Source organism: Bufo gargarizans, chromosome 4, assembly GCF_014858855.1.
Source record: "Bufo gargarizans isolate SCDJY-AF-19 chromosome 4, ASM1485885v1, whole genome shotgun sequence".
NCBI classification, from domain to species: Eukaryota; Metazoa; Chordata; class Amphibia; order Anura; family Bufonidae; genus Bufo; species Bufo gargarizans.
In genome coordinates this window covers 61,537,522-61,555,654 of record NC_058083.1, presented here as the reverse complement: position 1 = coordinate 61,555,654, position 18,133 = coordinate 61,537,522, and the positions used below count along the sequence as shown (strand labels likewise).

The window sequence follows — 18,133 nt, the reverse complement described above, 5'->3', positions numbered from 1 at the left end:
TATATTTTATGCCCCCCATTCATGGGTGCCTCCCCCCAGCTGCTGGATCCTACTGCAGGCCCAGGCCAGCGCACCTGTAGGGGGGAGATGTTTGGCAGAACAAGGACAGGGGAACAAAGAGCTCTCCTGCCCCTGTATGCCGCGCACCTCCGGAGCTATAATTACAGCGCTAGAGGGACACGGTCACTTCAAAGGCAGGAGGATCAAAGCGATCCTCCGCCTGGAAACACCGGTATGCGCGGGCCAGTGCGGTGACGTCATATCACCGTGACAACCCACGTGCACCTCCCTGCAGGCGTGCTCACACTATTTAAATCCGGTGGCGGAGCGCTCAGCAGTTGTGCCCCCACTGAGAAGTTATTAGGTGATATCAGAGGACATTACAGGAGGAGGTAGAAGAGGAGAGGACTACAACTCCCAGCATGTCCATCCTGTTATGTAATATCAGAGGACATTACAGGAGGAGGTAGAAGAGGAGAGGACTACAACTCCCAGCATGTCCAGGCCGTTATGTAATATCAGAGGACATTACAGGAGGAGGTAGAAGAGGAGAGGACTACAACTCTCAGCATGTCCAGCCTGTTATTATGTGATATCAGAGGACATTACATGAAGAGGAGATGACTACAACTCTATGGTCTGTGGAGCACTTTTTGTTAATTGTAAAGAGGAGGGTAAACGCAGGGCAGTCAGCCCAGGAACGAGGACAGGGAGTCTCCACCACAAGGGGACGTCCCTGGGCTGAGGTTATAGCCAGGGTGAGCGTAGGGAGAGTATAGGCATACCCATTGCTCCCATTTTGCTGCCCTGTGTTCACTCATCCCTCTCGTAGTGGAGTCTTTATGACTAGCTCCTAGACATATTCCTGCATCTATTATTATTGTTGTTTGTTTTTTTCACTTATGCACTGGTGAACCACCACAGTGGTACCTTTTTTATGATCTGACTAGTAAAAGTTATGTTTTAAGGGGATCAATACTGCTGGACACTATACGATGACTACAACTCCCAGCATGTCCAGCCTGTCATTATGTGACATCAGAGGACATTACAGAGGTAGGAGAGGACTACAACTCCCAGCATGTCCAGCCTGTTATTAGGTGATATCAGAGGATATTACAGGAGGAGATAGAAGAGGAGAGGACTACAACTCCCAGCATGTCCAGCCTGTTATTAGGTGATATCAAAGGATATTACAGGAGGAGATAGAAGAGGAGAGGACTACAACTCCCAGCATGTCCAGCCTGTTATGTGATATCAGAGGACATTACAGAGGTAGGAGAGGACTACAACTCCCAGCATGTCCAGCCTATTATATATCAGAGGTATAAGAGAAGAGGACTACAACTCCCAGGCTCTCACGCTCAGTCTGTCAGGTCTCCAGCATTTTACAAAGCTCCGCCCCCTGCACTGATCACATGATGGTGACATCATCACAGGTCTTTCTTCACCACTCCTCCTCACTGCTGAGCTCCGCCCTCTGCACTGATCACATGATCGTGACATCATCACAGGTCCTTCCTCAACCCCTCTTTTTCTTGCTAGCTCCGCCCCCTGCACTGATCACATGACCGTGACATCATCACAGGTCTTTCTTCACCACTCCTCCTCACTGCTGAGCTCCGCCCCCTGCACTGATCACATGACGGTGACATCATCCCAGGTCCTTCCTCAACCCCTCTTTTTCTCGCTGAGCTCCTTGTCAGTGTGAATGTCCTCAGTACAGGAGGGTGTTGTATGTAGGACGCTGTTCACACCTGCAGTCAGTTACGTTCTCTTCCTTTGCACACTGTGCGGTATTTGGTGGTCTCAGGCTGCAGTCCATGCAGTGAGCAGAGACCCCAGAGGAGCCTCTCCTCCATGTGAAGCTCGGGGGCTGCTCTCTATTCCGGCCATCCCTGGACGAGCAGCGGTTATTATATCACACGGGCCTCCAGTGTGTATGTAAGTCTAATAGTCTATATGTGACCTGTATGTTCTAGATGTAAGGGTGTCCTGAACCGGGAGAGTGGAGAAAACCATTGCCGGACCCCCTGCCCTCCTCCCTCCGGACCCCTCTGTCCTCCTCCCTCCTGACCCCCTCTGCCCTCCTCCCTCCTGACCCCCTCTGTCCTCCTCCCTCCGGTCCCCCTCTGTCCTCCTCCCTCCGGTCCCCCTCTGTCCTCCTCCCTCCGGTCCCCCTCTGTCCTCCTCCCTCCGGTCCCCCTCTGTCCTCCTCCCTCCGGTCCCCCTCTGTCCTCCTCCCTCCGGTCCCCCTCTGTCCTCCTCCCTCCGGTCCCCCTCTGTCCTCCTCCCTCCGGTCCCCCTCTGTCCTCCTCCCTCCGGTCCCCCTCTGTCCTCCTCCCTCCGGTCCCCCTCTGTCCTCCTCCCTCCAGACTCCTCTGCCCTCCTCCATCCGTACCCCCCCCCCGTCCTCCTCCCTCCAGACTCCTCTGCCCTCCTCCCTCCGGCCCCCCCTGTCCTCCTCCCTCCAGATTCCTCTGCCCTCCTCCCTCCGGCTCCCCCTGTCCTCCTCCCTCCGGCTCCCCCTGTCCTCCTCCCTCCGGCTCCCCCTGTCCTCCTCCCTCCGGCCCCCCCTGTCCTCCTCCCTCCGGCCCCCCCTGTCCTCCTCCCTCCTCCGGAGCCCCCCCCCGTCCTTCTTCCTCCGGAGCCCCCCTTGTCCCTGGAGGATTTCCAGCCTCTCCTCTCCTCATAAAGGCGCCTGCAGTACTAGAAGCCTCCAGCTCCTCCAGTTCTCTCCTCTTCTCCTGAATGACCACCAAGGATGGACAGGAAGCAGATCAGCAGAAGATTATTAGACCTCACCTTGGAGATCATCTCCCTGCTGAGCGGAGAGGTAAACTTTTCTAGATTTCTCTCCTCTTCTTTGTATTCTGTAACAAGTCAGACATCGGGAAGGAGAATCCATCATAGGAAGTGATAGGAAGAGTCCAGGGTCCTGGAGAACGGCCTCCAGACCTTCCAAGTGATGGAGAACCTGAAGATCAGCCACCAGTATGGTCAGTGATGGATCATGGAGACCAATAGTCATGTTGTAGGAGCCATGAGAAGGTAAGTAGGCACGTTGTACCCAGGAGGAGAGGAAGCAGAGGAGGAGATGGCTGGAGTGTGGCCTGGAGGGAGGATTTCTACCACTAGTCTGACATCTAGATGATACTGGACTATAACAAGGAGGTCTCCACTAGGTCTAGAGGAAAGAAGGTTTCTCCACCAACATAGAAGAGGAGTCTTTACTGTAAGAGCAGTGAGACTATGGAGCTCTCTGCCAGAGGAAGGAGTCATGGGGGATTCTCTAGAAGAGTCCAGAAGGGGCCTGAAGGTCTGGAGGGTAATAATATTCCAGCTTCTAGTGACTAGATTACTGGAGATGGGGCCATGAACCAGGGAGGGATTCTGAGTGTAGATCTGGAGTCAGGAAGGAATTTCTTTCCTTAAGTGTCTCTCTCCATCCACAGGATTACACCATAGTGAAGAAGACATCAGGGAGGACTCCCATCATCCATGAGTCAGGAGGGTGGAGCAGGACCCCCATCACAGAGCCTCTTCCCCTGATACATGAGCAGAAGATCCTAGAACTCACCCACAAGATGATGGAGCTGCTGACTGGAGAGGTGACACTGCTGGGAATGCTGGGAAATTCTCCAGTAACAGCAATGGAGGGGTCTGGGTGATGACGGTGTCATTGTGTTGTCAGGTTCCTGTAAGGTGTCAGGATGTGGCGGTCTATTTCTCCATGGAGGAGTGGAAGTACATAGAAGGACACAAGGATCTGTACAAGGAGGCCATGATGGAGGCTCCCCGGCCTCTGACATCACCAGGTAAGAAGAGACGAGGTGAGAGGAGGCCGTGTTAGAGCCTCAGTCCGGTCATGTGCAGTGTGTACACGCGTGTAATGACATGTAATGTAGGAGCTCCACATGTTATTCTCCGGTCACATCACGTTAGAGCCTACATTTCCCATATACATCGCACTTCTCCATAGGCTCCATCCCCCTGACAGATATAGTGTCCTCTTGGCCTCCATCGGCCGGTACAGTAGATTACACTATTCTATACAGAGGATCCTGCAGGAGAACCTGCGTTGTGCCGTATACATGGGGCTTATGGGTGACGTCTGCCCCTGTGTGACTATATAGAATGATAGGACTGTACAGGGGAGACGTCACCTCCTTCTATCAGAGATCTACATTAGGAAACCCTCCTGATATCTACCTCTGATGGAAGGCTCAGACTAGGGCTGAAACAATTGCTTGATTGAATAGAGTAATTCAACACAAAAAAATCCTCGATGTACCAAACAATAGCGGGATAGGGGTGTGACCAAATTTGGGGATATAATGGAGAAAGTGGGACTAAAAACATTCGATAAATTCCAGGAGGAGTGCGGTATACCCAAGCATTGCTTTTACCAGTTCTTACAGATAAGGCACGCCTTTACTGCGATGTGTAGGAATGACAATACCAGGATACATGAAGACGCAGCTTTAGGTTTAATAGTGGAGAAAGGGGATAAAAAAGGGATTATTTCATTGATATACCAAATGTTACTGAAGACATATCTGGAAGTGTTTCCTCTTTCTAGAATGAAAGGGTGGGAAAAAGATATAGGGGAAATATCTCAAGAGCAGTGGGAGGATATATTGGAAGCCATACCGACAATATCATTGAGTGAAGGTGGGAAGTTGTCTCAACTTTTCATTATTCACAGAGTCTATAAAACGCCAGTCTTTTTACAGCGCAGTGTCCACGATGTCAGGCAGAATCGGCGGATCTACTGCATATGCTGTGGCAATGTTCACGACTGGGTGGCATCTGGTCGGACGTGTTGGCAATGATTCAGGATATCTTCTCACTGCGGATACCTAGGGAACCAAAAGTGTGTGTCTTGGGATATGTGGCAGATATTGGGAAAGAGGGGACAGACAGAATTGTAGCGAGTAGACTATTGTATGTGGCAAGAAAGTTGATTGCCTTACATTGGATTCAGTCAAGCCCTCCAGTTATTGAGGAATTTAAAAGGAAAGTAAACACGATGTTAGCGTATGAGAAAATGCTATGTTTAACCCCCTCAGCCCCGCTAGCTGAAACCCCCTTAATGACCAGGCCACTTTTTACACTTCTGCACTACACTACAGGGAGTGCAGAATTATTAGGCAAGTTGTATTTTTGAGGATTAATTTTATTATTGAACAACAACCATGTTCTCAATGAACCCAAAAAACTCATTAATATCAAAGCTGAATATTTTTGGAAGTAGTTTTTAGTTTGTTTTTAGTTTTAGCTATTTTAGGGGGATATCTGTGTGTGCAGGTGACTATTACTGTGCATAATTATTAGGCAACTTAACAAAAAACAAATATATACCCATTTCAATTATTTATTTTTACCAGTGAAACCAATATAACATCTCAACATTCACAAATATACATTTCTGACATTCAAAAACAAAACAAAAACAAATCAGTGACCAATATAGCCACCTTTCTTTGCAAAGACACTCAAAAGCCTGCCATCCATGGATTCTGTCAGTGTTTTGATCTGTTCACCATCAACATTGCGTGCAGCAGCAACCACAGCCTCCCAGACACTGTTCAGAGAGGTGGACTGTTTTCCCTCCTTGTAAATCTCACATTTGATGATGGACTACAGGTTCTCAATGGGGTTCAGATCAGGTGAACAAGGAGGCCATGTCATTAGATTTTCTTCTTTTATACCCTTTCTTGCCAGCCACGCTGTGGAGTACTTGGACGCGTGTGATGGAGCATTGTCCTGCATGGAAATCATGTTTTTCTTGAAGGATGCAGACTTCTTCCTGTACCACTGCTTGAAGAAGGTGTCTTCCAGAAACTGGCAGTAGGACTGGGAGTTGAGCTTGACTCCATCCTCAACCCGAAAAGGCCCCACAAGCTCATCTTTGATGATACCAGCCCAAACCAGTACTCCACCTCCACCTTGCTGGCGTCTGAGTCGGACTGGAGCTCTCTGCCCTTTACCAATCCAGCCACGGGCCCAGCCATCTGGCCCATCAAGACTCACTCTCATTTCATCAGTCCATAAAACCTTAGAAAAATTAGTCTTGAGATATTTCTTGGCCCAGTCTTGACGTTTCAGCTTGTGTGTCTTGTTCAGTGGTGGTCGTCTTTCAGCCTTTCTTACCTTGGCCATGTCTCTGAGTATTGCACACCTTGTGCTTTTGGGCACTCCAGTGATGTTGCAGCTCTGAAATATGGCCAAACTGGTGGCAAGTGGCATCTTGGCAGCTGCACGCTTGACTTTTCTCAGTTCATGGGCAGTTATTTTGCGCCTTGGTTTTTCCACACGCTTCTTGCGACCCTGTTGACTATTTTGAATGAAACGCTTGATTGTTCGATGATCACGCTTCAGAAGCTTTGCAATTTTAAGAGTGCTGCATCCCCCTGCAAGATATCTCACTATTTCTGACTTTTCTGAGCCTGTCAAGTCCTTCTTTTGACCCATTTTGCCAAAGGAAAGGAAGTTGCCTAATAATTATGCACACCTGATATAGGGTGTTGATGTCATTAGACCACACCCTTTCTCATTACAGAGATGCACATCACCTAATATGCTTAATTGGTAGTAGGCTTTCGAGCCTATACAGCTTGGAGTAAGACAACATGCAGAAAGAGGATGATGTGGTCAAAATACTCATTTGCCTAATAATTCTGCACTCCCTGTACTTTCACCGTTTATTGCTCCCAAATGAATTTTACCTCCTTTTCTTCTCACTAATAGAGCTTTCATTTGGTGGTATTTCTTTGCTGCTGACATTTTTAAATTTTTTGTTATTAATCGAAATTTAACGAAATTTTGCAAAAAAATGACATTTTTCACTTTCAGTTGTAAAATAAAAAAAATAAAAAACGACATCCATATATAAATTTTTACCTAAATTTATTGTTCTACATGTCTTTGATAAAAAAAAATGTTTGGGTAAAAAAATAATGGTTTGGGTAAAAGTTATAGCGTTTACACACTATGGTACAAAAATGTGAATTTCCGCTTTTTGAAGCAGCTCTGACTTTCTGAGCACCTGTCATGTTTCCTGAGGTTCTACAATGCTTAGACAGTAGAAACACCCCACAAATTACCCCATTTCGGAAAGTAGACACCCTAAGGTATTCGCTGATGGGCATAGTGAGTTCATAGAACTTTTTATTTTTTGTCACAAGTTAGCGGAAAATGATGATTTTTTTCTTTTTTTTTTTTCTTTCTTACAAAGTCTCATATTCCACTAACTTGTGACAAAAAATAAAAACTTCCATGAACTCACTATGCCCATCACAAAATACCTTGGGGTGTCTTCTTTCCAAAATGGGGTCACTTGTGGGGTAGTTATACTGCCCTCGCATTCTAGGGGCCCAGATGTGTGAGAAGAAGTTTGCAATCAAAATCTGTAAAAAATGACCGGTGAAATTCGAAAGGTGCTCTTTGAAATGTGGCCCCTTTGCCCACCTAGGCTGCAATAAAGTGTCACACATCTGGTATCGCCGTACTCAGAAGAAGTTGGGCAATGTGTTTTGGGGTGTCATTTTACATATACCCATGCTGGGTGAGAGAAATATCTCGGCAAAAGACACTTTTCCCATTTTTTTATACAAAGTTTGCATTTGACTAAGATATTTATCTCACCCAGCATGGGTATATGTAAAATGACACCCCAAAACACATTCCCCAACTTCTCCTGAGTACGGCGATACCACATGTGTGACAGTTTTTTGCAGCCTAGATGCGCAAAGCGGCCCAAATTCCTTTTAGGAGGGCATTTTTAGACATTTGGATCCCAGACTTCTTCTCACGCTTTAGGGCCCCTAAAATGCCAGGGCAGTATAAATACCCCACATGTGACCCCATTTTGGAAAGAAGACACCCCAAGGTATTCAATGAAGGGCATGGCGAGTTCATAGAATTTTTTTATTAATTTTTTTTGGCACAAGTTAGGGGAAATTGATTTTTTATTTTTTTTTGTATTTTCTCACAAAGTCTCCCTTTCCGCTAACTTGGGACAAAAATTTCAATCTTTCATAGACTCACTATGCCCCTCACGGAATACCTTGGGTGTCTTCTTTCCGAAATGGGGTCACATGTGGGGTATTTATACTGCCCTGGCATTTTAGGGGCCCTAAAGCGTGAGAAGAAGTCTGGAATATAAATGTCTAAAAAAATTTACGCATTTGGATTCCGTGAGGGGTATGGCGAGTTCATGTGAGATTTTAATTTTTGACACAAGTTAGTGGAATATAAGACTTTGTAAGAAAAAAAACTATTTCCGCTAACTTGGGCCAAAAAAATGTCTGAATAGAGCCTTACAGGGGGGTAATCAATGACAGGGGGTGATCAGGGAGTCTATATGGGTGATCACCCCCCTGTCATTGATCACCCCCCTGTAAGGCTCCATTCAGACGTCCTTATGTGTTTTGCGGATCCGATCCGTGGATCCGTAAAAATCATACAGACTTCTGAATGGAGCCTTACAGGGGGGTGATCAATGACAGGGGGGTGATCCGGGAGTCTATATGGGGTGATCAGGGGTTCATAAGGGGTTAATAAGTGACAGGGGGGGTGTAGTGTAGTGTAGTGGTGTTTGGTGCGACTTTACTGAGCTACCTGTGTCCTCTGGTGGTCGATCCAAGCAAAAGGGACCACCAGAGGACCAGGTAGCAGGTATTTTAGACGCTGTTATCAAAACAGCGTCTAATATACCTGTTCAGGGTTAAAAAAAATCGCATCTACAGCCTGCCAGCGAGCGATCGCCGCTGGCAGGCTGGAGATCCACTCGCTTACCTTCCGATCCTGTGAACGCGCGCGCCTGTTTGCTCGCGTTCACAGGAAATCTTGCGAGATGACGCGTATATGCGTGACTGTGCGCAGCGCTGCCGCCTCCAGACCGCAATCCTGCGTTAGGCGGTCCGGAGGCGGTTAAGAAGAGAGGATGTCCGCAAAAATTTGAAAAATTGTGGGGCGTTGGAGGTCTAGAGCTGAAAAAATAGGTGAAGTCCATTGAGTGCTGAAGTGGGAGTTGGGGGGGTGGGTTGGGTGGGAAGGGTATGTTGCGGTTACACTGTCATTGTATGGTTGCCTGCTGTATCATAATCATCAGTGGTACTAAATATGGGACATGATACGCTTATATTTATAACAATGTTACATTGTTGTATTTTATTACAATAAAAATGATCTGATTTAAAAAATAAAAAATTATAATCCTCGATGCAAATTTTTTGCATCGAAGATTCATTTGTGTCACGTTCACTCCCGCTCCGTGGTCTCCCGCTGGCCCGCAATACTCACCTTTCCAGCAGGGGGCCTCCGGACACTCCACAGAACATCCATGGTCCCGCGCTGCACTGTCCTCTTGACGTACGCACGCCATGACCTGATCATGGCAGAGCAGCGCTGAACGATGGAGTGTCGTCGGCACCCCTGCTGGAAAGGTAAGTTGGTGCGACTACCAATGACGCTGTGCACTACGGGTGTCAGGAGGAGCAGTGGGGGAGAGCTGATGGCTCTGGGGGATAGTGGAGCTGATGGCTCTGGGGGGAACTGAAGCAATTGGGCTGATCACACTGGGGAACGAAGGGTCTTGGGGTCTGATGAGTTTTTATAAAAGAAAACAGTCTTTTAATTAATTTTTTCCTATTAGAGTCCTCCATTAATCGTTAAAAATAAACAATAGAATACTCTATTTCTAAAATAATCGTTTACTGCAGCCCTAGCTCAGACATGGTGTGAACACATCCTTATTCCATAGTCACTTTCCAGTAGTTCTCCTCCCTTCATGTCTGGGATCCTCTAGTCACTCCACAAGCAGAGAAGACACAAGGTGCTATATGTGACTGGAGGAGAAGGTGGGATCACCGGGCTCTTCTCTCTCCTCCTCCAGTCTGTGGTCCTGTCAGAGCGGACATGTGTCTTCTAGCAGTAAATGTACGGCACGGGGTGTTCTAGCTGCGGAGGCTCCACAATATGTCATGGGCCCAGTTTTCTTTGTGGCGGTGGGGCACCCTATTGGCAGTGCCCTTTTTCAGCAGGATAGTACCCTGGCCGCACTGCTAAACTGTCCAGGAATGAGGAACCTGAGAAAAGGATCACTGTGCAGTCTCCAGATACCCAGATCTCAATCCGTGGGAAGCAGGTCTGATCCATGGATTGTGGCTTATCAGGCCTTCTTCGCCTGAGCCCATTCTAATGTCTCACATTTATGGTGTACTACCAGATGCTACCATCAGAAATGTATGGTGCAGGGCAGGAAGATTCCAGTCCAGCATGGCCACCTTTTCTCATGCCACCGTCTTGGGCTCACAGAAAGCCGATCACTGGTAAATGTAATGTCATCTTTCTTTTCCCCCATTCACCACCTCAGCTCGTTAGGAGAAAGCAATTGTCTTTCCAGGAAAGGAAACCTGGGCTTGTATACATATAGAGCGTTCTACATCAACTCGGTGGTTTCCACCCCTGGTGGAGAGGACACAGGGAGTAGTTCTTCTGCTTACTTCATCTGGCTGATATAAGATGAGAATCTTTGTTTGGTTCCCTCTCTTGTAATTCCCCCATAAGGTGCTTGGATCTAGGCTTCCTCCACCAGAGAACCATCTAAATCCATCAGTCTCCGAATCTCTTCCACCTGCAGAGAATGAATTACCCTGAGGAAGGAGTGAAAGCGGAGTCTCTGGATGGAACAGCAGCTCCAGACCTGGGAAATCTATGTGGGTTTGGTAGAAAGTTGGTGAGGAGCAGAACATTGTTTTTTAGACCCCGATCACTAAACCTAGAAAAGAAGGAGTTAAGAAAAGAGTCTGATCTATAGACCATGTATTCAGTCACTGTGTGCTTGTGTCTCCACAGATGGATCCAAGAGGAGAAATCCCCCCGAGAGATGTCCCCGTCCTCTGTATTCCCAGGACTGTCCAGAGGAGAAGCTCGCAGAGAACCATCAGGTAGATGGAGCTGAAGTCTCCCTGGAATCTGACCAATAATGGATTGAACCAAAGATTGACATTTTTCTTCTTTAGGATGAAAATGTGATTGATATTAAGGTTGAGGTTAGAGATGCAGCAGAAGAGGAAACTGACTCATGGGGCGTTCAGCAGGGTAAGGAGGGGGGGGCTGTCATGAGTCACCTGGATGCTACTCCCATCATCTCATCATCACATGTAATAATCTCTCCTGTCCCTGTGTGTTTCCTACAGATGGACTCATAGAAGGAAATCCCCCCGAGAGATGTCCCCGTCCTCTGAATTCCCAGGACTGTCCAGAGGAGAAGCTCCCAGAGAACCATCAGGTAAATGGAGCTGAGCCCTATACACATCTATATAGGGGGGGTCCTGCGGTCATAGAGGGGTCATAGATTGTGGGGGTCTCTTATGTGGATCTGTTAGATTTCCCACCTGTCTGCTGTATTGTCCTGAATTGTTACAGATGAAAAATCAGGGGGAAGATGTGACTGATATTAAAGTGGAGGATGAAGAAGAGCGGATGATGGGTGATCCCCCGTGTAAGAGTGAGGTGGAGGAGGACATTCCAGTCCATGTGACCACAGGTATGGAATCATGAATGAAGTGAATTGGGAGGTTTCTTCAGGTGAGGCTCCACCTTAGAGCTCCAGTAAAGTAGCACTCCGGGCAGTGACCCCTGTGTTATGTACAGGAGTGGCGGGAGTTATGGCTGCACATAGACATCTTCTCCGACCTCTTCTCTCCATCCACTCATGCTCCAGGCTGAACACTCGGCTTAGCATCAGGTTTGAGGGGAACCGGCTAGGATGAACGGCTGCACTAATGGCCGGGATCTGAGAAACCCTTTTTAACCACTTAAGCTCCACAGTCCATGCTGATGGGGCTCCAGATCTTACTGCAGGACTACAGCTGTCAGTTTCTTTCTTGTTTCTTCCGGCCATTCCAATAAGAATGAACATGTGCTAGTGCTCATTCTTGACCTGCTGCTTCATCAGGACAGCGGCAATCATTCTCTGGATGAGTGGGGGGCCCAGGGGTCACTTTAACCACTAAAGTACTGCTGTGATGTTAAGGCCACAGGAATGTTATATTTTTCCATTCAGACGGCCATAACCTTATTTTTCCACTGATGTAGCCGTACGAAGGCCCCGGACAAATGATTGACAGGTTTCACAGACAACTTGTGATTGATATTGATTAACATATAATGATGTCTTCAGCCGGTAATGGAGAAAAAAGCTCTTCATTCTGTGGGTCGGTATGATGAGGGCGATACCAGCAATGTCTAGTTTTAACTTATGCTATTTATGCACAATAACAGCAAAAATAATCTGTGAAGCTGCCATCCAAATGGTGTGACGTGGTCATCTTTCTGTCGATGCCGCCATATGTCACTTGTTCTTTACAGAACGAGAGGCGCTTTTCACTGGTTTCATTTTGGGACGTACATAGGACTTATGGTTTAAAGAGGTCTTCTGAAAACATCACACGGGGGGGGGGTCAAATCCTGGCACCCCCACCTATCAGCTGTTTGAGGAAGCCGAGGCACTTACTGGAGATCTCACAGCTTACCAAGCACAGCGCCGTACATTATATCCTGGAGCCCCTGTGACGGAACTCAATACCGGAAAAGAATGACGCTAGTGTGAAAGTACCCTGATTATTATTAAAGCGCCATTCCTTCCATAGCACTGTACATATGATAAGCGGTGCACATACATAATACAGACAACTGCACTAAGCATGAACAAGACGAGTTACAGACTGGTACAGAAGGAGAGAGGGCCCTGCCCGCGAGGGCTTACGATCTACATGATGTGGGAGAAGGACACAGTAGGTGCGGGTGAAGTTGGCATGGCGGTATAGAGGCAGCAGGGTCACTGGTTGTGGGTTTATACTGACCCGGAGAATGAAAGTAACAGGTCATCGTACGCAACATTAAATTGTGCCCTTAGAAAATTAAATTTGTCCTAGAATATAAGCCCTCATACGGCTCTGTGAATGGAAAGGTAAAAGGTTATGGCTATGGGAAGGCAGGGAGTGGAAAATTAAAATGCAAAAACAGAAAATCATAGGATGCTGAAAGGGTTATTCTGCACTAATAGTCTAGCGTGCTGGCTTATGTTACCTGCACACGGTGTGGATTTATGTGAAGGAAATCTGCACCAAAAAGCACATAAATCTGTATTATTTATGCCAGTTTTGGTGCATTTTTTGTGCCACAGATTTTCATGTGGTTTTGCTGTTTATATTAACAACCATTGAAGTCCATGCTTAAAACCCCTCTACAGAAGGTGCAGAATTGCACAAATAATTGACATGCCGCCACACGGAAGAGAATAATCAAGGTGTCCATGAGATTTGTCAGATCTCCTTCACTTTGCTGGTCCTGTATTACGCTGTGGTTTTTCCGCATGAAATCCTCGCAGAATAACCTTGTGCTCCACATGGTGTGCAGCCACCCTTAACGAAGTCTGCGACAGAGGCTTCCGAGGGAGATTTCAACAAAGATGTGACTGAAGCCTTTAAGGGCTTATTATACAGAGCGATTATTGAGCGAGTTCTCGTATGATTGTTTATATGCTGCATGTAATAGCGTGCAGCAATCAGATGGCAAACGATAAATTGTTTCTCTTCCAAATTTCCGGCTGCCGACTGAAGGTTATCATTAGTTGCCAACAAGTCTCCTTAGCAGTGGGACTGCTGTAGGGGAAAACAATGGCGTTCACGAGAGAATGTTTTGTTTGCGATTTATTGGTTAATAACAATATTGTTCCTGATGGATCCACTTCTGGCTTTCGCTTGAAAAACTGTGTCAAAAATTTAACTGTGTATAAAATACTTAAATAAAAACGATAAAATGTGTTTCTAGCCCAATAGGAACATTATAAAACAGTCTGTTTTTCTAGCTTTAAAGAAGTATTCCCACCTGGGATATTTATGGCATATCCTAAAGATGGTGCCTTAAATGTCAGATAGGTGCAGGTGACCCGCTGCTATCTCCAGAACGGGGCTCCGTTTCACCCAGCTGGGAATGGAGAAGTGGATGCTGCTCTCTCCTTTCAATTTAATAGCGGTTCCAAAAATAGTTTAGTCCGAGCACTTGGCTGTTTTCAGGAGTGCTATTGATGTAAATGGAGAGAGCTGCTCATGTATGCTCACCTCTCCATTCTTGGTCGCACGCGACAGAGCGTTTGGGATATAAGAGTGTGTCCCAGAAGTAGGAGTAGCAGCTATTGGACATGAATGGCATATCCTGTAAAAATCCCAGATAGGAAAACCCCTTAAACAAGAAATCATGAAATCTAATTTTAATCCTAACAGAAAATCCAGGAAAGAAGTCTGATGGAAACGTGATGTTATCACAAGATTATAAAGTAGAAGATGAAAATATCGAACAGCACTCTTCAGAAGACTTTATTACCTGTAATGTACATTCAGGCCTTCACTGTACAGATCTATTATATAACCCCCCTAATCATGAGGAACCTGCTCCTGCCCAATCACAGATTGTTACAAGTACCGGGCAGAAAGGGGGAGGGAAATCTTTTACAAGTAAATCAAATCTTGTAACACACGAGAGAATTCACACAGGAGAGAAGCCATATTCATGTTTACTGTGTGATAAATGTTTTTCAGATAAATCAAGTCTTATTACCCATGAACGAATTCACAAAGGAGAGAAACCGTATTCATGTTCAGTATGTGGAAAATACTTTACAGAGAAATCAAATCTTATTACACATGAGAGAATTCACACAGGAGAGAAGCCGTATTCATGTTCACAATGTGGGAAGTGCTTTACACGTAAATCAAGCATTGTTAAACATGAGCGAATTCACACAGGAGATAAACCATTTTCATGTTCAGAATGTGGGAAATGTTTTGTCACCAAAGCCAATCTTAAGGATCACAAGAGAATTCACACAGGAGAGAGACCATATTCATGCTCACTATGTGGAAAATGTTTTACAGATAAATCTAGTCTTATTACACATGACAGAATTCACACAGGAGAGAAGCCATATTCATGTTCAGAATGTGGAAAATGTTTTTCAAATAAATCAAATCTTAATACACATGAGAGAATTCACACAGGAGAGAAGCACTATTCATGTTCAGAATGTGGGAAATGTTTTACAAACAAATCACATCTTGTTACACATGAAAGAAGTCACACAGGAGATAAACCATTTTCATGTTCTGAATGTGGAAAATGTTTTTCATATAAATCAAATCTTATTACACATGAGAGAATTCACACAGGAGAGAAGCCCTATTCATGTTCACAATGTGGGAAATGCTTTACAGATAAATCAAGCATTGTTAAACATGAGAGAATTCACACAGGAGATAAACCATTTTCATGTTCACAATGTGGGAAATGTTTTACAAACAAATCGCATCTTGTTACACATGAGAGAAGAAGTCACACAGGAGAGAAGCCCTATTCATGTTCAGAATGTGGGAAATGTTTTGTCTTTAAAGCTAATCTTAAGGATCACCAGAGAATTCACACAGGAGAGAGACTATATTCATGCTCAGTATGTGGAAAATGCTTTACAGATAAATCTAGTCTTATTACACATGAGAGCATTCACACAGGAGAGAAGCCGTATTCATGTTCACAATGTGGGAAGTGCTTTACAGATAAATCAAGCATTGTTAAACATGAGAGAATTCACACTGGAGATAAACCATTTTCATGTTCAGAATGTGGAAAATGTTTTTCAAATAAATCAAATCTTATTAAACACCAGAGAATTCACACAGGAGAGAAGCCCTATTCATGTTCAGAATGTGGGAAATGTTTTACAAACAAATCAAATCTAATTAAACATGAGAGAATTCACACAGGAGAGAAACCCTATTCATGTTCAAAATGTGGGAAATGTTTTACAAACAAATCATATCTTGTTACACATGAGAGATATCACACAGGAGAGAAGCCCTTTTCATGTTCAGAATGTGGAAAATGTTTTGTCACCAAAACCAATCTTAAGGATCACCAGAGAATTCACACAGGGGAGAAGCCGTATTCATGTTCAGAATGTGGCAAATGTTTTACCAATAAATCAATCCTTGTTGCTCATAAAAGAAGCCACTCAGGAGAGAAGACGTGATGTTCTACATGAGAAGTAAGAAAAATGTCTTACTGTGGAGGGAAGTGCCAGATATGTGTATATATATATAGTTGAAAAATTGGGGAAACTTAAGCAATGCAATCCGGGTGCCTGTGTTGAACCCTTGATCACGGGTGTATTTATACACTGAAGAAATCCAGGGCACTCCTGTAGATGTGCCTTTATTCACACATGTCACAGCAGCCACGTTTCGGACCTCTCACAGAACCTTCCTTAAGCCAAGTGAATTATAAAGTGCGGAGTGCAAAAATTTATACACAACATGAATAATTAATTAATTACAAATTAATAAACCTTAAAAGTGTATGTCTTGTTGATAAATCCCTCATTTAGAGTGTTATCCTCCTGGAATATAGTGCATATAACCATGATTAAACATCAAAGTAATATCAACCATATTCTTCTTGTGTCATAATTCCATAATATAGTGTTATCGTGTCCATAATACATTAATGCACATAATTCATGTGTACATATATAAAGTGCAGAGTGCTCACAAGTAAAGTTATAAAAAATCGCTTGGCCACAAAATACTTTGAAGGAGTATCATGGTCATACCAGAAGCTGAGCAATAGTCTGTGCGCTACACGACGGGCACATGTGAGACACGCCGAGACCTTAGCGTCTTCTTCCCTTCATTGCGCATGTGCCGCCATCACGTGTCCATCAACAGCGAGCGCCATCTTTATAGTGGGCAAACTACTGGGCAAATAAATGAGCACACACATATATATATATATACACTCACCTAAAGAATTATTCGGAACACCTGTTCTATTTCTCATTAATGCGATTATCTAGTCAACCAATCACATGGCAGTTGCTTCAATGCATGTAGGGTTGTGGTCCTGGTCAAGACAATTTCCTGATCTCCAAACTGAATGTCAGAATGGGAAAGAAAGGTGATTTAAGCAATTTTGAGCGTGGCATGGTTGTTGGTGCCAGACGGGCTGGTCTGAGTATTTCACAATCTGCTCAGTTACTGGGATTTTCATGCACAACCATTTCTAGGGTTTACAAAGAATGGTGTGAAAAGGGAAAACCTCCAGTATGCGGCCGTCCTGTGGGCGAAAATGCCTTGCTGATGCTAGAGGTCAGAGGAGAATGGGCGACTGATTCAAGCTGATAGAAGAGCAACGTTGACTGAAATAACCTTAGTGCCAATTGGCCATCGTTTAAATGCCACGGGCTACCTGAGCAATGTTTCTGACCATGTCCATCCCTTCATGACCACCATGTACCCATCCTCTGATGGCTACTTCCAGCAGGATAATGCACTATGTCACAAAGCTCAAATCATTTCAAATTGGTTTCTTGAACACGACAATGAGTTCACTGTACTAAAATGGCCCCCACAGTCACCAGATCTCAACCCAATAGAGCATCTTTGGGATGTGGTGGAACGGGAGCTTCGTCCCCTGGATGTGCATCCCTCAAATCTCCATCAACTGCAAGATGCTATCCTATCAGTATGGGCCAACATTTCTAAAGAATGCTATCAGCACCTTGTTGAATCAATGCCACGTAGAATTAAGGCAGTTCTGAAGGCAAAAGGGGGTTCAACACCGTATTAGTATGGTGTTTCTAATAATTCTTTAGGTGAGTGTATATATATATATATATCAGAATTAGCTTTATTCGCCAAACACGACACAGTCGATCGTGCTCGGAATTGGGTTAGGCACAGGTACAGGCATAGTAACTAGGGGGTGGAAGGGGGGGGGGGTTAAGCAATAGGCACATTAGGGGCGAGGGAGGGATTATGGGCGGGAGATGGGGCGTGATGAGTTCAGCAGTCTGACGGCCGTTAGGAAGAAAGTGTTCAGCCTCCTCGATGTCCTTGCAGGGATGGCCTGATACCTGCGGCCGGACTTTAGACGTCTGAAGAGATGATGGCCCGGATGGGAGTGGTCATTGAATATTTTCAGAGCCCTGGAGCGCAGTCTGTTGGAGAAGATAGAGTCAAGGGGTGGTAGTGGCAGTCGAGTAGTTCTCTCTGCCGAGCTGATGACCCTT

General features: G+C 45.4%; 1 protein-coding gene and 1 long non-coding RNA gene across 2 annotated transcripts; both read left to right on the top strand.

The window, feature by feature from the left end:
* Nucleotides 1-3,584: 3,584 nt before the first annotated feature.
* On the top strand, nucleotides 3,585-10,916 carry LOC122933941. Its single transcript, XR_006388605.1, has 3 exons — nucleotides 3,585-3,611; nucleotides 3,695-3,818; nucleotides 10,864-10,916. It is a non-coding gene; the product is annotated as an uncharacterized LOC122933941 (long non-coding RNA).
* Nucleotides 10,917-11,499: 583 nt separating this feature from the next.
* On the top strand, nucleotides 11,500-16,471 carry LOC122933838 (gastrula zinc finger protein XlCGF26.1-like). Its single transcript, XM_044288910.1, has 2 exons — nucleotides 11,500-11,557; nucleotides 14,298-16,471. The coding sequence occupies exon 2, from the start codon at nucleotides 14,330-14,332 to the stop codon at nucleotides 16,094-16,096; it is 1,767 nt and encodes a 588-aa protein (XP_044144845.1). The 5' UTR covers nucleotides 11,500-11,557; nucleotides 14,298-14,329; the 3' UTR covers nucleotides 16,097-16,471.
* Nucleotides 16,472-18,133: the final 1,662 nt, after the last annotated feature.

Coding starts and splice junctions, on each gene's coding strand:
- LOC122933838 (XM_044288910.1), top strand. CDS start 14,330: ATGTTATCACAAGATTATAAAGTAGAAGATGAAAATATCGAACAGCAC.